This window comes from Passer montanus, unplaced genomic scaffold (genome assembly GCF_014805655.1).
Source record: "Passer montanus isolate IOZ18808 unplaced genomic scaffold, ASM1480565v1 scaffold10, whole genome shotgun sequence".
Lineage (NCBI taxonomy): Eukaryota > Metazoa > Chordata > Aves > Passeriformes > Passeridae > Passer > Passer montanus.
The window spans coordinates 34,498,896-34,524,455 of record NW_024356505.1 but is presented as its reverse complement, the minus strand read 5'-3'; the positions used below and the strand labels follow the sequence as shown (position 1 = coordinate 34,524,455).

Sequence of the window (25,560 nt, the reverse complement as noted above, 5' to 3'; positions counted from 1 at the left end):
GCACGGCCAGAAACTCTGCCATGCGTGGCTTATGTGCTGGAGAGAGAATTTCCTTGGCTGCCACAATGCTTGCCTGAGTGACAGAGCCTTTTCCTGTCTTTTCACAAGTCTGTGAAGACCACAAGGGCTGGAAAGCCTTTCAGTTTTGCCCCAAAGAAATGCAAGATGTGCAGCTCAGTCATGCAATTCTTGTCCTGTTTTCCCACTGACGTTGGAGCCAGCAGCATTTTAACCCTGGACTCCCCAGTGCCAGTGGCTGCCACGGCAGGGAGCTGCTCTGTGCAGGCTGCTGGATGCTGAGCAGGAGCCCAGCACTGCCCAGCCCTTCCCAGTGGTGTTCCTGCTGCCTCTCTGACAATTTTGGGTGGGGGCAATGCTGCACTTGCAAGGAAAGCCCCCAAGCCCCAGAGTTTCTCTCCCTCAGTCTAGGGGGGTGGCATTGGGATTTTGGGGCCAGGAGGGGGAACAGGAGGCAGCTCACACTGCAGGGATTGAATCTGTCCTGAAATGCCACGAACACTGAGAAGCTCTGAGCCACCTTGGGCTTCTCCTGATGCAGGATCCTCCCTTGGAAAGCTATGGACAATTGTCACAGGGAGGAGCCCTTCCAGGAGAGAGCAGCAGGAGCTCAAGCCCAAAGGCCAGAGGCCTCCCAGGCTCCTCCATAGCCTGGCACAGCCCAGCCTCAGCCTCTGCCCCTGGTACTGCATCCACTCCCAGAGCCTTTCTCTTTACCCAAAGGCTCATGCAAGTACTGCACAGAATCACCTGCAGAGACAGAACTTATTTATGGGCTTCTCTTAACAGCTTGTTCAGAATTTGAATTTTTTCTCCCAGTTGTGATCCCGCTCAAGACCTCCCTGGGCAGAGGGAGTGTTTCCACCTCTCCCAACTACTGCTACTTCACCATTTGGTGAAGAAAAGCAGTGTCTGGAGTTGCCTGTACCATTACAGACCTAATTATTATTCTTCCTCTGGCTCAGCATTTCCAAATCAAAATGGGACTTTGCCACATCCCAAAATGACAGGCTGCATTCTGAGTTTGTGTCTCTCCTGCAGATGCACTGGCTTTATCATGCTGAAGAAATAAATGGTGCTGGTAATTGTAAGTAAAGTGCAATGACAGCACATGTGGCATAGCAAGATGCAGTCACACCAGTTTGGCAGCAAGGCTATGGCCCTGTTAGGTGCTCCACTGGAAACAGGAGTTTTTAATGGAAATTTACATTTAAGAAAATGAAAATGGAGCTTGTTAGAAAATTTTCATAACTGAGTGATCTCCAATGGTAATTTTATTATGGCTTAAAACAGTAGTTAAAAGCCTCTTGTACTGTAAAAAGGCTTTGCTCTAAGATGAAAAAACACTTCCCTCCACAGAAGGAAAAAAATTAATTATAGCTGAGACCACACTTCTTTCTCTTTGCTAACCAAAGAACTGTGAGAGAAGAACTAAATATCCCCATTCAGTTTTTGTGGCACTACACCCTGGACTGGCAGGATAGGCTGTGGGTTTCCACAGTGGATGCCCAACGTCTGCCCTGGCATTTTCAGGCTGTGCAAATCCATCCCTGTCCCTGCAGCAGCCAGCAGGACTGAGCCATGCAGGGACTCTGCAAAGCCACACGAGGGTGTAGCCCCACCCCAGCTCTCAGCTACTTATTGTTAGGAGAGAATGCAAAACAAATACTCCTGTGGATTTCAGGAAAGTATCCAAACCCAATGTTTAAGAGAGGCATCCTAGAACTGCTAATGAGCGCGTGTGTCTGCAATGGAAAGTTTAATTCCTTTGTCCCTCCTCAGCCACTTATTTCCTTTGGACAGTTGTTGGCTCAAATTCTTGTCTCCTGCTGCTCTGTGAATGCTGCCCATGCCATACTCACCTTCTGACCTGGCTTCATGGAAACTTTCTTTTCTTCTTGCCTGCATCTGCTTTTCCAGCTCCTGTCTTCTCCCAGGGTTTCTGTTCTTCAGTCCTGCCACTTACCTGGTACAGACCTGGTTGTTTTTTAGATCACTGGGGTTGGGATAAACTCTGTCCATGCTTTGCACGTCTGTCCTCCTACCTGTGAGGTGGAGGACAGAGCAGTGAGGTATGTCCCAGCATCTGGAGCTTCCTGATTGAAATGCACTCCCCTAGGTGAGAAAATTAAAATGCAGGCCCCTAAAGTTGCCTGGTTAGATAGTGAGGTTAGTGTCACAGGGTTAGATGAGCTGCTTGATCTTTACTTCCATATGCACAATCTTCTTTTTGCTGGCCTCCCCTTCTATACCAAATGCTCTTCCTAAAACTTTTCTTCATTTATGGCTTCCCCCACTGGTGTCTTTATCCTGATGGCTCAGTACAGCTTTTATCTTGGTGCCTTTCTGGGCATCTCCAAACCTCTCCCATGTGCTGCCAGTCACATTTGGAAGCCACTCCCAATGGAGATTCCATCAGCTTTGTCCCCTCCTTCAGCCACTTGCCACATGCCCAAGCACAAAATTAAAACAAGATCAGTTTTGTGCCTTTAGGATCCACCATTAACTGCTCATTGCTGTAGAATATTTTGCAGTAATTAAAAAAAAAAAATTATTATTATGTGTTGGGGGATCCCTGGGAAAGAGACATTTTTTTCCCCATGGGGATCAGAGAGAAAACAACAGTGCCTTTGGAGAAATCTTGTTTGTGCAGAAGAGAAAGAAGTAAGGAGCAGTGACTTTGGCTGGCATGGTGCAGCATGACCTGCTCAGGTGAATGAATCTGAAATGCCAGGCAGCTCCCAGTGCCAGGATGGTGCCAGAGGGTGCAGAGATGGCCTCATCCTGGTCTGCTGTGCAGGAAAGGGGCAGCAGCTCTACCAGAGGTTCTGATCTCAGCCAGGTGCAGCACAAGGCAAACCTTGAGAGGGTTTTTGTACCAGCTTTAAGGTGATACCCCTCAAAAGAGAAGAGAAAAACCATGAAAAGGAGAACCCTAAATCATGGTAAGGTTGAGAAGGCGGGCTGCCAAATGGAGCACTCCAGATGTAAAAAAAAATAACATACACTTATGTTTAAGAAAAAAATTGACAATATTTTATATTTTTTCCCCAAAAAAATGTTTAATATCTGCTTTCACACTGTAGAATCTAGTTGCTTTTTTTCTCTTTTTCCTTTTCAAATCTCAGTCTTAAGCAAAAACTTCTTCCAACTCTTTAGAAAAAAATTTTTCCAAACAAAAAAAAAAAAAAAAAAAAAAAAAAAGATTCAGAATCAGGGTTAGCTCTTGCCCTGGGGACAGAGGGGTCCATCCCCCTTGGGATGACTCTTGTAGGCTGCACCTCTCCCCCACTGCCCATCCCCCTCAAACCAGGAGTGTGCCAGGCAAGGGCCACAGCTGGATTTGCCTCTCCAGGGGTGCAGAGGGGTCTGTGGCCCAGCAGGGACTGTGAGAAGCTGTGCTGGAGAGCTCAAAACTCCCCCAAGCTCAGCTTTGCTCACAAGGCAACTTGTGAGAATTCATTGTTGATCTCTGTGAACGCCCCTCCCTCCCTTGATAATAACAGTGCATAAAGCAAATCTTTGTGTTGAAAGCCAGAAAAGGAAAGCTGTATGGTCTTTTATCAGACTTTTTTCCAATTCTTACATTCTTAGTATCAATGTGATGATGAAGAAATTATGCTGTTCTTATCGTGCATGATTCTTCTAAGCCCACAACTTTCTTTTTTTTTGAGATTTCCCACCAGCTTTGCAGTGTTATAGCCACCTTTTGACAAAATAATTTTTAAAATGTGGAATTGAAATACTTTAACCTTTTAAAAACCTTAATCACATTCACATAAAAATCAATCCCCTTTTTGCTTTAATGAAAGTTCGTAAAATTGAATCAGGAACTGTTCTGCCATCCTCTTCTTCTGCCATCTCTAACTTACTTTCTCCTTCCCACAACTTTTGGATCTCTCTCTCTGCTCAGGGTAATTGTGGATCCACACACAAACTGCCCCTATCTCTTGTGATAAGCAACCTGAAATCTGAGCCATGAGAGATGGGATTTTACACCCTGAATTTCCCAGATAGGACTCCAAAGACAGGAGGACTGAGAATTTCACCCTTCGAAATCGCATTTGGAAAATGAGAGCTGGGGCCAAACCTCTTCTCTGGGAATGCTGCTACTCAGCAGCTGTGAGCCAGCTCTGAAATCCAGGTCTTTCTGGAAAAAGCCAATGGAAAGGGGCAGATCACATTTCCAAGATGACATTTCCATTGCCCAAGGCTGCTGAGCCCATAGGGAGGTTCTGGCCCCACGTGTGTGAGTGACCAAGCTGTAACCCATGAACTTCCACTGGCAGAGAGCTCCATCAGAGCTGTAAAACCTGGGTCAGTAACTTCCTTGGGTGACTGATTAGCAGCATGTCAGTAGCAAGACCTTGCAACAAAAGTGATAAGTGACAAATTTGAGGAGTTTTACAGTACTAATGCTTGTTATTGCTTCTCACAAAATGTTACCAAGCTTACAATAATCTTTACACTTTCAGCAAAAATGTGAACAGTATATTTGAATATATTAAAAAGAATTAAAAAAACATTTCACAAAAAACATTTGTTGCCATATGAAAGTCTTTCAGCAATAAATGCCCACACCGGTATTTAAACATTGTTAAAAGTATAATGATTTGTACTAATAAATTATGCAACAAGAGAGGTAAACAAAATAAAATTACAGTATAGCTCTCCATGTTCCTCCACCGAGCATCCACAGCTCTCGGAAGCTCCATTTTAGATGACTAATTAAGAAACTGATATTTTCAGAGCAACAAAAATAAAAGCTTTTATTTGTTCATTTGAATATAAAACAGGCGTTATCACAGATGTACAAAGCGTACTGGTGGTTTAACATACAAGAAGGTTGCTGTCCTTTGCACATAAAAATTTTTGTTTGAATCTGTGATTGGCTGAGTTACATGAATTTCTCTAACCAGTCACCACACTCTATGAAATAACGCTGCTAACATTCAACTGATAAAAGGGACAGTCTTCCCTTGGGTAAAGTGTCAAGCAGGATTAAATATATATAATAAACAAGCACCATGAGGAATCTGCTCCTGTTTGATTAGTTTTGTGTTTAAATGTTCATTGTGTACCCTCTCTTTTTGTGCATGTGCATCGAGTTGATTACATGGTTTTGTCTGACTCCAAAAGCACAAGGTCACAAGACAAACATTTTATACATTCTCATGAATGGTTTATCTACAGTACAGTTTCTAATACAGAACAATCCTTCTTTATTGCTCAGTCTGATGGTGCTTAAATGTTTCCTTCCTTTTGCTTGCACAACAAAACCAGAAACTCAGTTTATCATTTCTCTTAACTCAGGATTTAACAACCACAGATGACAGGTTGCAGAAGAGAGCTGTTATTAACTGCGTTTCACAACTGCATTGCAGTTCTTTTATTCTCTACAAATGCAAAGTTGACTTCGTGAAGGTTAAAGTGATGCTTTGAACGACAGCGAGATTTGTTTTGCAGTACTGAGATCAGCGATAGCAGGACTTCACAAGTTAGTTCACACACTGCAATTATGTTTGTAATCAATCAACATCTTGTCTGAAACCTTACAACAACTTGCCATTAAGAACAGATTTTATTCTTTTTAGGGAGCAGAAAATGAATTTGACAAAGTATGGGATTGGTCTGCAGAGCAGGAATAGGGCTATTCACAGGACAGTGAGGGCGGAAAAGATGGCCTGAAAGAAAACGCGTCTGACGTGGCGAGATGCTCTGTACTGTACATGCAGACTAAAACGTCCCTACCTTTTAAAAAGATTTTTAACACCCAGCATTGAGACTCCCTTATACGTGATATAAACATGATAACATTTGCCCTGCAACAATCTTAGTCATGCATATCCGGTAATGAGAGCCAGCACATGAACGTCATTTGGGACAAATAAGAAAAGCATTCTTGGACTGCAGCTGGTAAATCCCACTCTTGATCACAAACAGGTCAATTCAGTTACAACCACATGAAGGAACGGGAAGGGTTTAAAAAAGGGGGCATGGGGGGCAGGGAAGACAACAGAACTGGGGAATCAAACCCCTCTTTTCTCCAAAGGTAGTAAAATGAAGGCAGCTGTGATGCATGTTTTCCTACTCTTCTCCCGTGATGGCCTCGGGCTGGAGACCACGGGACTCCTCGGCTCCTTAGCCAGGCAGATGGGTTCCTCTGATGTTTGAATGCGTTCAGGGACTAGTTAGCAGATGCACGATCCGTGCCAAAGGGTGGTAGTGACTGTTCGCTCCTCTCCCTTAAGGAAAAAATCAAAGACCATCGGAACAATCGTTTCCTGTAAATGTAAACTGGAAGCGTTGGCCACCGAGCTACGTGTCCTAGCTGAGAGGCAAATTGATAACTCTGTGCAAAAAACCCCAAAACTTTTCCTTATAGCAGTAAAAACACCAACTAAAACAATGAAAAAAAATTGTGCAACAAAGTTCTGCAGCTAGACAACAGTGCTATTCCTCAACCTGCCTTTTCTAAGTCTAACAAGTGTATGCACATGCCAGCACAAATATTTATTGTTGCCTCCATGGCAAAGAAAAGAAAATTATTGTAGTGCATTTTTAGTCTTAAATTCATTCACTGCCTTAAAGGCAGCAATAATTCCACTTGCTGGTATCTAGAGGATTCTTTTTGACAGGGATACTTAGCAATCCAGGATTGCTTTTTTTCTTTTTCCAAAAAATTTGTGAGTAACATTTGATTATCTACAGTGGGAGACACCATGCAAGTGACAAGTACTGCATTTTAAACTTTAAAATCTTTTGTCATTAGTGAATTTATATTTCATATATATATATTTGATGTGATACTATCCACTCAAGATAATACAACACTTTGTTTTTTATATTAGCAAACATTTCAAGAGTTTAATATTCTTGAATGTTTCTTCTCTTTTATACTTCTAAAGAGATCAAAATAAATTAAACGTTTTGTACATAATTACAGAAGAAGTAGTTAACTTATTTTATCTTTTTAGTTTAGTACAAAGATATTTGCAAGCTCATTGCCGAAATACACCTTATTTATAAATTTCTTCCACTCTAACGCTAACAGCAAAGGCTCTTTGGCCTTTGGGCTTTCAGCATCTCTGACAGAAAGCTGCAAGATTTCTAATTGAAAGGTGCTACTTTGGGTTTTCTCCTCGTACCACTATGTATTTTTCCTAAGATGTGGGATCTAAAATGGCTTAAGTTAGTAATGGATCTGTATTCATCAGCCTTTTATGACATATTCAAACAAATGAAGAAAACAACTATTTGTATTAGTATGCAAATTGTTTTAAAAGAATCCATTTGGAGGGCAGAATAAAAAAAAAAATCTACTTCAGCTTACTTAATGTAAAATACAAAGCCACATTTACTCAAAAAGCAGTATTGTCCAATAAGCAAAAAAAAAAAAAGGTTTAAAATGGGCTTTTCCAACACACTGAAGGGCCTTACCCCATAGTCCTTCTTTTCTAAAATTTAGTGGTAAAAGAAAACATTTCACATTATATTTCCTGCCAATCGTGACTGCTTTGAAAAGTCGTAATAGAAACAGTTCCATTCTGATGAGTGTCAGTATCTTATCTGCACACTTTTTTTAGTGGACACAAAAAAATTTTATACATCTATAGTAAAGTCTATGGAAGCTTTAAGGTACAAGACTACATGTTGTAGGCCACATAGATGGGATCTAGCTGGTCTGCCAAAAATCCATCTCGTAGGTGCATACGTTGTTTCTCTCCACGGGAGTTGATAGGAATTACACCAATGTCCACAACCACCACCACCCCTACAATCAGATAGTGTTCCTCCAGGACCACGTTGGTGACCAAAGGAACAAGGTCCAAAGCTTCTTGCTCAGATCCATCCAGCTCAACTACAACGACCAATAAATTTGTCCAGGTAAACACCGCACTGGAACAAAAGAAAAAATAATATTAGTAATTTTTTCATTTTTCATTTTTTATCCCTTTTCTTGCACCTTGGTTACCTTTTGTTGGAGCTCCTGGGGCTCTTTCCATGTGCTCAGGATAAAAAGTACACAGCAAGAGAGAACACGCTGCAGGCAGGGGCAGAACAGCCCCATGAGCTTTCTCTTTAATACTGTTGCAATTTTAAGCATTGGGCTGAACTTTAGAGAAACTTGCCTGTCATGGAAGGAGGTAGTAAGACAGCACATGGTTCCCTCTGAAGCCAGGGAAGTGCCACAGCTCTGCTGTGTTCATGGAGTGATGTGTGTGTGGAGGTGCCTCCTCTGGGGTTTTTTGAAGAGCAGCCCAACAAATCAAGGAGGTTAAGGGAGCAGGCACCAAGAAGAACAGCGGGAGCGAAGTCTGAGCTGAAAGGCCAGTGGGATAGCTCCTGCCAGTGAAGGGTGTGGAGCCCTGGGAAGGCACATGGCACAGTGCAGGCTGACAGGGTGCCCAGGGAGGGGGCATCCTCCCCACGCCTGCTCAGCAAACACGGCTGCGTGCCTCCGGGGCTGGGCTGGCTGCTGTCCAGGCAGGTCAGAGCTCAGCACAAAAAACTGCAATTCTTCTGGACCAGTTGGTTTCCACAGAAAGAAGGCTGTGTCTCCATCTGTTTTATTTTGGCTGTTTTATTTCTGTTGGGTTTAAGGGGACAGGAGTTTTAACATTCCTGATTAACAGTTGAGGCTGTCAAGGGAACACCATTTTCTCCAGTATCTCCTCTTTGCTAAAAGAACTTTGTAAGACCCCAAAGTTTTGGTTAAGCCCTTGAGCCAAAGCAGGGAAATTTTGGATTCTGCTACCTGGAACCATTTCTGGCTAAGGATAATGCATTTTTTCTTCCAAATATGGAGGCTGGGAGGGTATCTAAGTCTGGTGTATGCTTCCACCCAGAGTAGTTTTACAGCTTCCCTCCATCCTCCTCCTCACATCTCCAGAGTCTTCAAAAACTCTTGTATCTCATGGGAGGTCAGCACAGCTGAGCCACAAAGAGCAAGCTCATTCTTCCTTGCAGGTGTTTAAGACATTTCTTCTAGCTTATTCCACAGAATAAATAATAATATTCTACACATGTACACCATACATCAAGCCCTGTACTTCACTCGCCTTTACCTCATCAAATCAGGAGATAACTTCCCAGAACTGTCTTGAGCATAAGCATCTGAAAGTCTGAATATATTATGTACATAAGCCATCTTCAAAAAGAGCTTCTTACCCTAAGGTCAATGCTTGACTAAGACAGAAGTGCACTGTTTTAGCCTCCTAAGACAGCTCTGAAAATCCATGTACCATGGAAACATATCTTATTTTGCCCAAAAATTAGCTATGAAAATGTGCTCTATGTTGATGCTTGACAGAATGGATTTTAGGAGAAAAGTACTTAACTCTTAAAAAAAAAAAATCCAGATCCTGCCAAAATACTATTTGATTGAATTCTTATGTGCTTATTGATCTGGAAAACTAATGAGCAGCCAAAGCAAGGATGAGAAGGCCCCTTTTAACTTAGTACTGCTATGAAATGAATTTTCATTTGTAATTATGTTTTCACAGACATTCTAGTAAGTTTTGATTGATGCTGAATATTAACAAAATAAAGTGTCAATCTGCACAGGTGACCATCTCCAGAGAGGTCCTGGAATTTTTATTGATTGCTGCAAAAACATATAAATTAGTATTATATATATTTTAACAAAAAAACTTGGGGAGGTTTCATTGAAATGTAAGTTAGCATTTCAAACCATGTCTGGAACACTGCTACCCTGTTGCTTGGGAAAGCAATTAATAGCAAGATTCAGGAGCAGGTCCCTAAAACATGGTGTTGAATAAATTATTTCATCTGAATTCAGAAAACTGATTCCCAAAACTTTCATGAAGCTTCTATTAAGTCCTAAAATAAGTGATACTCCCAAGAAGCTTCAATTTAACTTAAAATTCGTTTCATATTGTCATGGTTCTAACTCACTGGTGATCGCTGGAAGTAAAAGGAAATATTGCTCTTTATGTTCCTACTGGTTGAGATGAAGATACATTAGCCAGTGTGTCACTCTTATGCATATGTCATAAGCTTTCTGGCCCTGATGAATAAAAAAACTCAAACCAAAAAGCTAGGGACCAGGAAGGCTGACCTTTCCTTAGGAAATAATTGAGTCACAATAATGAAGTCACACCCAACAGATGCAAAACAGTCAATGCACTGAGCTGGGAATGGCCCCTCCTGCTGCTTCCACATCACCAAATGCTACAGGAAAAACAAGGAAGTTGTCAAAACACCTCCAGGGAAAGAAGCTCCTAATTGTTTTCTTCTCCAAATACCTTGTGTAACTTTGTGTACATAAACCACTTCTAAGCAAATTCCAGGAAGCTCTGTTCTGTTCCTCTTTTGAGACTTTGACATTTAAATGAGTCAACCATGTGCTTTAATTAAAACACGTACATTAAAGCACATACCACAGTTTGTGATATTAGAAACACTTTCAAAATGCAAAGTGTGTGTTTACATCACAAAACCAGACTGTGCCACTCTTTCACTGGTTATGTCCTAAGACACAGGAGGTCCAGAGTCAGAAGTTGTTGATTTTGCGCTAAAATTTCTTAAAAGACATTCAAGAATAATTTTAAATGACCTTTCAGATCTGATCCTCAATGACAGAAGCTGCCCAGCAGGATCACATGTCAATCAACAAATCCCTGAGTCCCTCCGTGGTGTCCAGTGTTACAGAATGAGCTGTGTTCCTCTGGGGGTGTTTTTACAGTCTATCAACTGGACAAACCCAGCACCTTCTGTGTGCAATAGCAATTGATGCAGTTAAATCCCTACTGGGCCATTGTAACTGAAACAAGAAAAGAGGCTCATGCCCCTGTCCACAGAAAGTGATATACAAATGATAAATAAATTTAAAAAAAAGAGTTAGCTGGCCATTATTTTGTCAAGAGGTGTTTCACAAAGACAAAAGAATGGTCTCTAAGAGAAGCTGAAAAGGTTACATGACAGAAGTCAAGGACAGTCAGGATGAGGACTATGAATGAAAATTCCATGATGGTTATTTGGCAGAGCATTGGTTAGGAAAAGGCTGGGAACTGTGAGCAAACCAGACATTGTCACTCTGAATAACTGTGTGTCCCTTTTCTGCAGGGACCACATCTGAGACACATCTAATTCATCAACAATCTCTCTTTTTGAGGGAAAAACATCCCTGAAATACTGGTCTTAAATATTGGCCTTGGGCCAAAGGGTAGCAACATTACAGAGTGTTTTCTGAATTCTCACTCCTGTGCCTGTACACTATCACCCAGCTACTGGAAAGAGTTAAGGTACTGAGAATTATCTGCATGTATTTCTTGCAGAAATTCAGTGGTGTTTTCCTCTGATCATTCCAGCTTACCCACAACCCTTTTCCAGTTGTCACTTTTTCACTCAGGATTTCCATGTTTGTGGAACAAAAAGGATCCTGGAAGTGCTCTCAGCAATCTTGAAAGCAGGAACATAATTTAAGCATTTTTTGGTACTGAAACCCTGCAATTTCTGCAGTGTGATATGGCTACTTTATTCACTGCCTGTGAGCTCATAATTTGAGGGGACACAAACCTCTGACAAACAGATACTGCTGAACACAGCAATTTATCAATCCATGGCCATCTCAATAGAGCAGTCCTTAAACAGCTTGCTTGGAAAACTTTCCATCCACTGCTGGTACTGATCTGACACATTTTCAAGAGGAATTTCATGACATTCATAAAGGGTTCATACTGTTCTATATGAAGGCACAGAACCCAGTTTCCTGTGTAATGCCTGTCTGGCACAAGGCCATTCCAGCAGTGATGATGCTCAAGGGAGGAGGCAATAAGGCAAAACCTCAGTTACAGTCAGCCAAGCAACTAATTGTATTCATTTTAACTGATATTTAAGAAAAAAGCAAAGTCTTTTACTAAAGACCAGTTCAGCTGCTGTGCTTCATTCATTATTAAGCTTCCTGCTCCAGGCCACACCTCTGCAACCAGGATTGAAAAGAAAAATGCATTAAATTGTTCTGGCTATTGCAGAAGATTCATTTTGGTTGAAAGGTGAATAGCTGAGCTTTGGTTGTAGCAAAATAAAACAACTACCTGACTGAGTCTTCTGATGCAAGAATAATGAAAAGCAATTTGTGCTCATGTCAGCCTCAATAAATGATTTCCTGCTGTGTACATCTGAGGATGATACATTGATTAAGACAACATTATTATTAACTCATTGATTTACTGCTTCAATTTCCATTGTGACCTTGATTTGATCACTGCTTCATTTATTAATATTCAAAAATAACAGTGTGTTCACTAATAAAATTTAGTAGTGTGTGCATTTATTTGAAATGTTTGCTTGGTTACTCTTAGAAAAAAAATAAAGAAAAAATAAATAAACTGAACAAACTTGTCCAAAATCAGTCCTTTCTGATAAAATCTGTTTGTGAAGAGTTTCATCCTAAGGACATATTTGCAGCTGGGTTATAAATCCTGTGACCATCCCAACAGGCCATTTCCTGGATCAATTGCAATATCCAAGGAAAAACCCCAGACATTATAGATATTTCAGCTTTTTATGAGGGCTCTGTTGTTATATAACCCTTACCATTCTGTGATGCTCTTGTGTGCTCTAATGACAGAGGTTTCAATATCGATCGGGTGGTACCTCATCCCTCGCAGCTCCATGGCTTCATCTAATGCACCCACCACATAAAGTGCATCATGGCGTTCTGGAGGAAAGGGATTAAAAAAAAAAAAAAAAAAGAGAAAGATTCTATTCTCCAGTACATTCAATTATAGAAATGTTCACATTAAGAATTAAGTAAAATAAGCACAACATAAGTTATCCTCGAATTTCTGAAACCCCAAAGTGATTTCCGAACTAATGAGCATTTTCCATTACTGAAATGCAATGCAGAGCAAAAAACAGAAGAAAGGAAGGCAGAAACACTATTTCCATTTGAAAAATAAGGCAGAAATCTTTATCCAAAGACAGTGGCAGAATTCCTGATTTTCTCCCAGGTGGATGCAGAACACATTCTTTTTGTTTAAGGCGCTCTGAATAGACAATAGGTTTCTTGTTTCTCTCTGTCTTTTCAAAAAGAAAGAATAGATTTAATCCTGACAGTGTGGCTGATGTTCTTCCAATTGATTTGAGATGGTCACTACAGATCTATTACAAAGGTGTTTATCAATAAATTAAAAACATGCTATAGGTTGTAAATTGCTTATTCAGGTAACTTAAGCATAACGCTTTTACAGCCCATATTTTTTACCTACTGAAGAAATAAATGAGGCTGAAATTACACTTTTTAAAAGATATTAGGCTGAAAATAAACAATTACATGCTAGTCATAAAAATACTTGCTAACAGACTTAAAAGCGGATAACTGACTCTTTTTTCATGAATTTGGATAGCTGTGTGGTGGTATTGTAATGACAATATGAGGTCTACCTAATAAAGGGCTGAGAACTTTCTGCACTAGGAGCTAAAAGTAGGAGAATGGAGTAGCTCTTTGCTAGGAGAATACCTAAGCGATTTGACTGATTAAGTTGCAATATCCTCAGAGAATCCTGAATTTTCTCAGGGTTAGGCTATCATTATGAAATGAAAAAAGCCTGTGCAACCCAAAGTAAATCTCTTCAGAAGGTGCCATTATGAGGACATGGCACCAGGCCTAATCCACAGGGATTACTAAAATGTTTTCAGATTTGATGAATTCTTTCTTGGCTGAATAGCAGCTGTTCTACTGGCCCTGGGATCACTCCTGGATGTGTTCACAGCATTGCTGGAAACCCTACCTGGCCAAAGCCTCCCCTGGCCAGCTCAACCACAGCCACTCGTGGCACTGTGCTCCTCAAAAATCACAGAAAAATAGCATTTTCCCAAGCACAGACGTTGTGTGCCTGGCAGCACTGGTTCACTTACATGTGTACAAAAGACAAGGAACATCATTAAAACAAGTAAGGGACTCCTGTACCTTCCTGACAGAAACCCAAACACCATATAGCTTTTCTTGCAGACTACTGCTTGTGTTACATTTCAGTACCCAGCCCTCTGGGGTAAAAACAGGAAAATCTGGGGAATGGACAGATCCTGGGATTAGGTTTTTAACAGAGCTGGTGGTCACAGGAGGGACAGGGCTCAGACTGCCACCAGGATTTTTCCACCTTCACAAATGCATTCCTGGGGACACAACTGCCAGAGCAAATGATGGCAGTTTCAGCTGTATTTCATATTTTTCCAGCTGAAGTACTGGGTATATTAACAGTGCCAAAAGGTCACTGGTGGAGGGGATTTATAGTACCTGAGGTACAACAAAGGAAAAGCAACTATTTCAGTAAGGAAATCTTCCCCTCTGATTTATTTTCTGGTTATTTTAATTCAGGGTTTCTTTGCAGTTTTACAGGCTTCACAGATGGAGCATGTTAGGTACCACAGGGCCAGAGGGGCAGTGTCACCCTCCAAATGATTCAAATTATTTGCATCGACCTAGATGATGAGAAACCTCTTACCTCCATTTGCATCTGTGAGTTCTGTTCTTCTCAGGAACCCCAGATAACCAGTTCTTGCCCAAATAGTCTGTGTGTCTCCAAAGCTGAGTCTTGAGTTAAAATGATCTGATTGCAAAGATTCATCTCCATAGATGGTAAAATACCCACTGGCATTGTGAGTGCTGTGAACCCATATCTAAGTTAAAAGCAATTATACTGGTATTAATTAAAGTAGCTTTTGAGAATGAAGCATTACTGAAAATTCTTGATGCAAATATTTTTAGTCACAGCTAGATAATACTAAAAATGTCTTTTAACACTGTTTCTGAACCCAAAACTGACCCAGTCCTGGCACAGAGCCCCCAGTCTACTTTTGCTGAAGTTGCAGGGCAGCTCTGACCCATGCCATGTCCCTCACTCCTGGTTCAGTGCATTTACCCCAGCAGAGTATCCTCCATGAACACCAGGGACACAGATTATTTTTAAAGGGTGAGGCCAGGAACCTTCACCTATGGAGAAGGATTCATTCCATCAAACTTGGAGCATCATGGAAGTTTTTACAATTTCAAATTAATTAACTCTTACAGAAACTCACAAATTAGACTGTAGTTTTAATTATGATCAAACATACTCTTCATTTTCTTAACTAGATTTTTAACTGCTTGAAAATAACATAATTTTTTTTTCTTACTCTGTAAACAAAAAATAAATTCGAAAAACACATAGTCTTGCTCAACTCAGCTAATTGAGAGTACTTCAGTGCAGTGAAGCACAATGATTATGGAGAACAGCACAAGAAAACCATCTAGTTGAAATTAGACTAATCTATAAACTTACTTTTCACATAAGCTTCCATCAGAATTAGCGAAGCACCAAGTATAAAATTCAGCGAGGAAAAGCAGATTTTTTTCCATTTTTTTAACTTGAGGCATTAATATTTAGAAACAATTTGCTAACAATTTTAATAATGACACAAATATCACAATCCACACTTTATAAAGATCAGTAGAATTCACTATTTTCTTAACTGGGCATTTGATAAGATGTATCATAGGAAATCATTAGCATGCACAACAATAGCTTTGTCTCTGGAATTCAGTCCAGAGCATACAAAGTTCAGGTTCTCGTGACTCACCTCACCAAGATGGGAATCTCCTAAGGGTCCCTTTGTTTCTGGATTAGCAATAATGATACGTACTCCTGGAAGGATCTATTGAAAGAAAACATGAGGCAGTAAGAAAGCAGCTACCACCTTATGCAATTGTATGCTGATGCTTTGTCCCCACAGAACCTTCATTACAAAGTACAGAAAATCCTTAAAAATCCTGAAAAAGTTAAAGTAGACTTATAGTGCAAAAAAAAAAGTGTATAGATATGATAAATTCTGAGATAATTGGAAAATATGACAAAACTGCTTCTGTTTTTGAATGCTGTTCCATCAATAAACCTCTTCAGAAATCAAATGTTCACCTGCAGAACAAGTCTGACCAAATGACTCCTGTCTCTATGAGAATACATAGTAGGATTGGAAAACCCCAATGAACCTTTGTCCTAAAACAAGGAGAAAGCCAGAGGCATCATGCAACCTCCCAGAATAATGACCTGCCAAAGCCCTCATGTAATGGACATTCAGCAGCTACAGAGGTGGATGTTGAGCCCTAGGATAGAAAAGGGAGCATCCTCTGAGCATGAATGTCTGCAAACTCTGGACAGAAAGGTTTAGATGAGCACCCAGAGCACCAGAGCCTGCCCCTGTGTGCTCACCCTGTCCCTAGAGCCATGTCCCAGCAGGGACAGTCCTTCTGCAGGTGATCATCTCAGACCAGCTCTCACTGCAGGTGGGTTCCACATCGATGGCGCTGCCTGCACCAGCGCCACATTTGTCAGCTGCCTCAAGAATGACACGTGGGAGATGAAAAACCTTCTTTTTGCATAAAAGAGGGAATTGATTTCTGCATAAAAGAGCAAGGCCCAGGTTCTGAGAGAGCAGTAATGCATCAGTTACTGCCACCATGCTGTAACCCCAACAGTAAAGGAAGGACATCAATCTGCACAGCTAATAACGCCTGCCCCAGTACTACATTCATGTAGAAGTGAACAGAAATGGATATTTACTGAAAATATTGACCTTAAAAGTTACACTTAAATCTTCTTTCAGTACTTACTTTTCCAGACTCCATGAGAGGCAAACTATGTGGAGATCCTCTTTCGACTAAACGAACTCTGTAAAATAATATGTATAATACATGGTTGCATTTATTTGCTTTTCATTAACGTTTATTTCTAAAAGGAAATGGTTAATGGTTGAAGAGTTTAATGTTATTTTTGGAAGAGTTGAAGCATATATCCTGCTATGTGGAACATAATCAGACCCAATATGTAATATTAGTCAAAACTTACGGAGGGAAAATAATGAAAAAAAGGTGTGTGTGAACTTTTTCTTAAATAATAAATTCTTCAAATGTAGTTGGTGCCTTCTATTTATTTCTGATAGACTTTTGTAAATAGAATTCCACGCACAGATTTATTCATGACAAGAGGGATCTAAAATATTGATTTCCCACAAGAACATCATAAAAGCCAGGGCACAGACACAAAAGCATGTGAGCTGAGTGAGCAACCACATTCCACAAGTAGCTGACAGCTAAAATCAAAATCATATCAAAATAACTCATAACCTGGCCTCAGCTTCTAATCTGCATTTGCAATCTTTTAATTATTTTCAATGGACAGCAGACGATAAACATTTTAATATTTTTAAAAAATCATTTAATGAAAAATATTATTACTGCTGAGATCAGATCCATTCTCAGAGTCTGACTTTCTGGTCTTCTCTTCCCTTTTTAGATAATTTATTTCCACACTAAGTGAACTAGAATGTCATCTCTCCTTCAGTGGTATCATGGTCTGGAAGGAAATTTCTCATTTAACCTTAGAAAAGTACTCAGCAGGTTAGAATGAAAGATACTCCCGAGTTCTAAAACAGCTGATGGTCTCAGCCAGTATATGGCAAAGAAAATTTGGCAGCATCTAGTTATTCCTGTATCCTAAGTAACTTAAAAGTTCTAACAACCATGGAAAACTTAAGCTTCTCACTTTTGAGCAATATCCATAATCCACTTAACCAAGCTAAATCCTCTCCCCAGTTCTGGGCATCAGAAAGATAAAACCCCACAATACAAGATGCCTAAAAGCCAACCATGTAAAGGTAAAGATGAAACATCAGAAAACAAGAAAAAAGACAGGAGCTGATGAGTGGAGACCTGGATCCCATTAAGCTGAGCATAAAACTGAGTCTGTTAGGAGCAGTCACAATAGATCTTTTTCGGACTGTTTTGAGGTCTTTTTATAGACAGAGCATTGCAGTGCTCAGTTTGGGAATGGAGGGTTGAGACACAGAGAGACCTCAGCTAGAGGTCCCTTTGGAGAACAAAGCTTTGGCAAGTTCAGGCCCTAAGCAGAAAGGAGATGGAAAAAGATTTTTCTCTCTCTTTTTTTCCTTCTTTCCCCTGTTTCTTTGCTCCAAGAGTCTTCTATAAAAGGTGAGATTGTTGAGGTCAAGGCAGGAATAGTGAATAGTGTTTTATCTGCAGTTCTGGGAAGTCTCTCAACCTTGATGAATGGGGCAGGGCTAAGCCCTGAGATATTGCACATCAGTGTGAACAGCTCCTCTCACTAACAGAAAGATACAACCCAAACACTCAGGAATTGCAGACCTTTTTCCAAGTTGTGTTGAGAGGAAAAGGATGTGAAGTGCCCCACAAGGACACTGGAGCAGGCACAGATGGGCAGCTGCAGCCTGACCTACAAGGTGTGTAACAGGAATCACTTTTCAACACTCATTCAACTGCCACTAGACTCCCAGAACAAACCTAAAGCCCCAGTTACCTCCTCTGTGTGTTACATTGATGTTATACTGCCCTTGTTCACACTGCTATGTTACATGTGTGACACATGTCTGTGTTTTTGACATTTCCTGCTGAGCTGAAAAGCAGCAGAGCCACCACTGGATTGATGGCAAAAGCAGTGAAGATTTAGCATCCATTTGTCCATCCAGGGACACAGACACAGGGCAGCAGAAAGCCAGGCCATGAGAGCCTCTCTAGAATGTGTATGTGCAAGGCTAAATTAATGCTGCTCTAGAAAGGGGACATCTACATCAGCCACACTTGGGGCAGCAAATGGCAACCAAATGGCACACAACCACACAAATGGCAACCAAATCATAAATATTTAGGAGTATTTGGCAAGGGTTTTAAAAATAACTCTGTATATGTTGAAATTAAATCAAATATTGCAAAAACCAGGTGCTACTAATGCCTATATATTTTTGCCTTCATATATATATATATCTTTGTTCTGTAAAATCCGTATCAGTGTACGGGTTTTAAAAATAACTCTGTATATGTTGAAATTAAATCAAATATTGCAAAAACCAGGTGCTACTAATGCCTACCTATATATTTTTGCCTTCATATATATATCTTTGTTCTGTAAAATCCATATCAGTGTAGAAATAGAGAATGCCTTTAACTGAGTTCTTCCAAACAACTGACTTCTCCAATCCTTCAATAGGTATTTGCAGACAGGTAGCTACTCCTGGAAGAAATAGTCATCATCTCACCCACTTGGTACCTCCTTTAACAGAGTTATTTTACCTATTATTTACAAGCATTTGTGAAATTGAGAAAATCTTGAAAAAAAGACAATTTAGAAAACCTCAGCCACAAGCACTGTTAGGAGTGATGGTGGTCACTCTTAACACTCTAAAGGTCACTTAACACTCTAAAGGTCAGGAATGTAATTTAAGTAAGGTTTAAGGAGGTTTAATTTATGTAATTTAAGGTAGGTTTAAAGAGAATTCTATTTGCATAACAGTAGAAAAAACCTCCGGGGCAGGAAAAGTGTGTGTCAGAACAGTCCAGCTGCCCAGAGATACTGGTGGCCTTTGCTCCCTCCCTGTCATTAAGACATGCCTCCATGAAGTGCTGCTGAACTACAGGCCCAGCAAAAATCACAAATAGTAAAGGAACAGATTCGATGGTCAGTGGCATGACTACTGGAAATGAATCAACAGTGATAAATCTGACAATCCCCTCTTTGCTTTCAGCACCTGTGCTTCCCATCTTGTTCTTATTATCATTGGAGTATTCTTCTAGTTCTCTTCTCCACCTGTTTCGTTTAACCTTGCCTGATTTTTAGCACATGGTGATCCACAGAAGGTGCAATTTCTCACTTCCCAGCTCTGTTAAACCTCTCCTACTCTGTGCTTCCCACCTCACATCCATACTGAGTCTTCATGGCACTGCACTGAACACAGAAACAGCATTCCCTGGAGGTTTTCTGTGAGGGCACTCTTAGCACCCAAAACCTTGGGGCCCTTTATAAAAAGTTTCTGCTAAGCTCAGAATTCACTGGGGAACACACTATTAAACTTCTAACAAATCCAAAAATAATAAAAAATATTTTTCAATATATTTAAAAATATTTAAAAATATAAGTATGGGATTCTGATATTAATGACTTATGCACATTCCTAATTTTTAAGTGTTTAATAGTCTCATTAACTCTACTGTGACTAGATACTGTGAATAAATTATGGTCATTAGGCAATAATTTTTAAAATTAGTTTTATTGTGCCTCAGCATAAAATAATTCAATTGTTCCCACTCTTTCTCAAGAGATTTCCCTTTTTCCACTGAAAAAATGCAGACACAATTGAAAACTACTTTGCTTCCGTCTTGAGCAACAGCAACACTATCAAGGCTGATCTGGTAGGCAAACGAAAAATGCAGGGCACAGGGCCCATCAGACCCTTAAAAGCAGCACCTCTGAATTACCCAGGTGATGCTGGCACGGAAGCACACGGCTCCCTGCAGCCTCCCTAGGACAATGGCAGCAATCCCTCTCCAAATTCACAAATAATCACAACCCGCTCCCAGGCAGCACAGGTCCAGGAAGGGCAAGTCCTGTTTCTCAGCAGTGCTCCAGAGTTCTTTGTTGGGAATGAAAACAATCTCTCACAAAGTGAGCCCAGAGCCTTCCTGCTGCTTTCTTCTGCCGCCGAGTCTTGCTGGGCAGGGCAGAGGAGAGCAGGGCAGCAGAGCCAGACTGGGCAAAGAGCCTGAAAATCAAGTGGATGGGAGAAAACATGCTGCCCTTGGGTGTGAAAGCTACTTCTGCACCTTCTGGTGGTTTGCAGCCAAGCTGAGAGGGAAAACATAAATGAGCCACACAATGTAGGGCAGACACAGGGTTTCTCCCCCACTAAAATATCTGATTGGAGGGGGGTGACAGAAGATGTTTAAGAATTGTTTCACTGTTGCAAAGCTATAACCAGGAATGATACCAATGAAACTGTAATATTTACACAGAAGAGTCTTATAGAAGAGTATATTTTTCACAACTTTTTTTTTTCACTGGTTCCTAAGAATATTTTCTTAAAAAATTCTCTCACTGGAGCTGTAGAGTTGAGAAAACTGTTTCAAAGTCTGGTTCCTGGGATTTAATGGGGAATGCAGCTACACCCCCAGTATGTGCCAACTTCTTTTTTTGTTACAATTTAATGTATTGAACATATTTCATCTTCTTTAAATCACACACTTACTATAGAAAAGTAGGACTGAAATCTGACTTCAGAACTTCAGCTATAACTCACCAGGCACTGCAATCACTGTGCAGCAAAGGGGTATCAAAATGCAGCTACAATGTCTTTCTGAAACTGAAAATTTTGTTTATGCTTCATTTCAGATCTGGTTCATTTGGTGATGAAAACTCTCCAAAATACACTGCACAGCTTGCTAGTGCTCCACACTAATCAGAGAGTTTGTCAGCAGAGCTATCAACTCTTGCCTTGGGAATCTGCAGGGGCTGGCACGTGCAGAGTGGTACTGAGCAGGACTACAGTGCCAAAACTGGGCAATCCTTCAGAGCTGGCTGTGCTGCTGCTGCTCAGAGAAAGATTTTGGATTCTATGATTCTAATAGAGATGGAAAGAAGCTATGAGGTCATCCAAGTCTTGCTGCCTGCCAAAAAAAGGCTGCTCCCTGCAGTGCACTTTTGAGTGCTTTGCCTACTTCTGTTAGAGTATTTCAAATGATGGGGCTTCTTCCACTTCCTTTCAGGGCTTATTTCTCAGCTGCATTTATTTAAAATCCAGCAACCTTTTTCACTCTGCAATGGTAGCTTCCTCTTATTATTTCTACCTCTCCACATCCAACTCAAAGGAGCTTTTCCCCAGTGCCCCCATTCTCTTTCAGTATAACTCAGCTGAAGAGATTGCCTTTTACCCTGCCACTTGGCCAAACCCCACATCTTGAACTTTTGTCTCTCCTTTACAGCCATTCCCTCAAGCTGAGCCATGGTAATTGCCCTCTTCCTCCTTGCCTGTGTGCCAGCATCTTCTGTCAGCCAGGCTTGGGCACTCACATCACCTCCAGCTCTGATTTCCCTGCCTCTCCCACCAACCCCTCCTCCTCTCTGGAGCAGCTCTCACACCATGTCACTTCACAGGCATGCCGGCTTGGAAGCCCAACTCTTTGGTCTCTTTCACACCAGCTATTTTGCACTGATTTCTTTCAGCATCTGTTCTTGGATGCTGCCACTCCTGAAAACCTTCAGCAACAAGGCCTAGAGGAAACCAAAGAGGATGTGATGAACATGTAACCCAATGTATTTAAGCCCCCTCCTGGCCCACAGCCTTTCTGTGGCTGAAAGCAACAGCCAGTGGTCTCTGGTTTCATTCCAGCTGTATTCCTTAAGTTTACCTACTGACCATCATCTTACATTAAAAGTTAAGCTTGTGGGGGAAAACTGGATATTTTCTTATCCTGCAAGATATTGATGTTTTGAATATTTTTCTGTATTAAACTGGAACAAAGAATTTAAATATGTACTGAAGTTGTAAATGGAATCTAAAAATCTAAAGAAAAAGACAACGAAACATGTGGCAGGTCAGAAAGAGAGGTTATTTATGGTTAATCTTTCAGGGAATTTTGTTTTGTTTTGAAATTAAATGAATTAACTCTCCAAACTGAAGACTAAACTCCAAACTATTTCACCCACATCATGAGCACAAATTTAAAACTTGATGTGTTTCGACCACTTTGAAAACTTTTTTTCCTTAAGCTGAAAAGGATCTGCCCAAACTCACTCTTCTGAATTCAACACAATGGTCTTTTACAGTGAAAAAAGTACAACCACCTAATTCATTAGAAACTGTAATCAGAACCAAATTGCAAGGCATTTAATGTCGGAGAACTTTTATGTGGCTACATCCAGAGCACAGAGACTTCCCAGTTCTGACTCAAAGAACTACTGCCATCAACACCACCTTTCAGATATGCATCAATGTCCAGTCTCAGATGGTGCTTGGGTAAAGTTTCTGGTGGGAAAGGGCTGGTGCAGCCTCTTCTCATTCTCTGTAGTTAGAAGAAGGATGGGCACTGTAGGTAACAGTGGGATCCTGGCCTGGGTTCTTTGACACTCAAGTGCATTTTCTCTTTACTCAAATATTTGTTTCTACATAAATGATTCCAGAATTAACAAGTCAATGAGCTCAGTCTACCAAAAAAAAAAAAAAAAGGAAAAAAAAAGGAAATATGTATCAAAGAACATAAGCTCTGCCTTCCAAAATGACAGGCAGGTTCAAATAGCAAATCAGAAAAGTAGGAAACTTTCACAGCTGAACACAGGCTGAAGGGAAACTGTAGATAATGAAGATGTTTCCCTGCATCATCCTGGTTTCCTCAGAGCAGATTTTCTCCTATCACATGATATATTCAAATAATGGATAAATACAACTGAAACTGAAAAAGGGCTTTGGGATTTAGGCAAACTTTAACCAACTGAATGAACGACAATTAAACTTTCTGTATGCTTAGGACATATTTTAATCCTGTTAATTTGATAATCAACAAGAATTAGCACTAAATAATTTCCTTTAATGTAAAGGAATCCTTCACTATAAACCCAAATTACACTTCATGTGCCAAATTCCCTGAGGTCAAAAGTTAAGAGCTTCCAATCCTTCAGATGGCTGGACAAAGAAGCAGAAAAAGTTACACAATGATTTAAGAGAGTTCAGAAAGCTGCAAACAAATCAAAATGGGGCAGGAACTCTGGTTCAGGAAGGGAACACTCAAAGCTTCACAGATTAAAAAATCAATAGCAATTTTATCATAAAAGATTATGGGAATATGTAAAAAGATAAGTCATGGTTATGTTTGCTTTCAGCTTTGAGGTACTGTAAAATGTTCAGCTGCCATCACACATTAAATTTGTTTAAATTAACTTTGCACATTGTTTAAAGCACAGTATACAACTATTTCAAGAGAATGCAGTAGACTAAGACTCTGGAGAATTTGGTCTCCCAGCTTGCACCTCGAGCACCATCAGGTGCTCATCACCTTCCTCTGTGCTTCAGGTTCAGCTCAGCAAAATCAGGCATAAAGCTGCTCACAGCTGTTATCTCTTTACTCAGACTACAAACCTCTCAGGACATGGTGTTTATTACTAATTGTTTTTACAGCACTTTTCATAACCAATGAAATGATCTGACAATTCTGTTTAATGCAATATGCTTTTTCTATTTTGTAACCCTTTGTCTTCCTAGTCCTAATCTCTAAAGAGACTTCATATACAGAAAAATTTAATTATAATGAACTTGGGATCTAAAAACATCCTGAGCTAATGGAATTAGCTTATTTGTTGTTAACAAATGATGGAAATTATTTTAACATTGCTAATAAAATATTCACATTCTACATTCCCACAATGTAATCAAAGGTGAAGTTGCTGAAATCAAGTAATTTTCTTTAACCTGTCTCCTTCTCTTGCTATAACCTCCAAATTTCCCACTATTAGCTGACCCAACCTGCATTTTTGGGAAAGAACCTGCACAAAGTTCTCCTTAACAACAACCAGGGACATTTCCTATGCATGGAGCACCAACACATGAAGCTATTTTCTCAGTTCAATGAAAACTGCAGATGAGCACTCAGAAGGAAAGGTCAGCAGTGCCATCAGCAGCAGTGCCTTGTACACCTGCAGCCACTGAAAAGGGACTGTCCTGTCACAGGAGGCTCTCTGGGAACTGTGGCTGAGCTTCTTGAGACTCTTTGCTTCTGCAAGTTCATCTTCTGCCCACAGACACTTCCATTATATGCTATACTTACTAAAAAGGACAAGTTATGCTTGAAGCAACATATCCATTGAAGAAGATCCATTGAAAGGAGCCATTTAAGAGGGTATTACATCTCTAACCAAATTAGTGTTGCATAAAGGATGTTTTTACTATTCAGAGCTCTCCTTCCCAAGTCCAACCATTCCTTCAGTTTTCCGTCAGCCAGAAATGTCACTGACAACAGGAGCCAAGAGTGCCTGAGGCTGGCAGGCTGGAGTGGGTCCCAAGGGTGACAGAACCCATTTCCCAGGAGTAACTGGCAGCAAGCACCCTGTGCTGAGTTATTTGTCCCAAAAAACTGAGTGTGTGGCATGGCAAAGGCCCTGTCCTCCTGCAAAGGCTGGCAGGAGAAGAGGGGAACAGAAAGGGGGATGGAGAGCACGTAGGAAGCTCCAGCTCTTGTAGCACAGCACAGTCTGTGGCTGGAGCTGCAGAAGCTACACAGTATCATTCCAAATCTTACATATATTCATTATTTCCCCTTCCAAAGCAGATGCCTTGTGAAATGCCCTCTAAGGCAGCAGTGTGGGAAAGCAGCACATTTTCCTCCACTGCTGAAACAGCAAATGTACCCTATGCTGATCACTTGGCACTTTTAAAGAATCAGTGTTTAGCATTCCATTAAGAGTATATGCCAAAATGAAGGAAAGCAAATTGGTTCAGAATATGTTATCTGTAAAAATCAAATACATAATACATCTTACTTGCATAAAAAATGGAAGAATCAAAATTCCATTTTATTAAGACACTCTTGTAACTGTACAGCTAGACTCATGGCAGAGTCTGGGAGAGAGAAAGAAAGAAGTGTGGCCTTTAGGTAACAAAAAAAGGAAGACATTTTAATAAATCTTCCTCAGAAATCTGAGCAGCCAGCTTGTTTTATCTATTTCCAGCTTCCATGAGAATCAT

The 25,560-nt window shown here is 40.5% G+C and overlaps 1 protein-coding gene across 5 annotated transcripts in view; it reads right to left on the bottom strand.

Annotated features, from left to right (window-relative positions):
* Window positions 1-4,416: 4,416 nt before the first annotated feature.
* Window positions 4,417-25,560, bottom strand: part of DIP2C (disco interacting protein 2 homolog C) — a 310,372-nt gene continuing 289,228 nt past the window's right edge. For all 5 annotated transcript variants that reach the window (XM_039707449.1, XM_039707465.1, XM_039707457.1 and 2 more), the window contains 5 exons: window positions 16,634-16,691; window positions 15,604-15,678; window positions 14,490-14,664; window positions 12,580-12,703; window positions 4,417-7,917 (listed from right to left, as the gene is read on the bottom strand). In XM_039707449.1, the coding sequence (XP_039563383.1) occupies window positions 7,665-7,917; window positions 12,580-12,703; window positions 14,490-14,664; window positions 15,604-15,678; window positions 16,634-16,691 (685 nt within the window). In that variant the 3' untranslated portion in view covers window positions 4,417-7,664. The remainder of the gene's footprint in view (window positions 7,918-12,579; window positions 12,704-14,489; window positions 14,665-15,603; window positions 15,679-16,633; window positions 16,692-25,560) is intronic.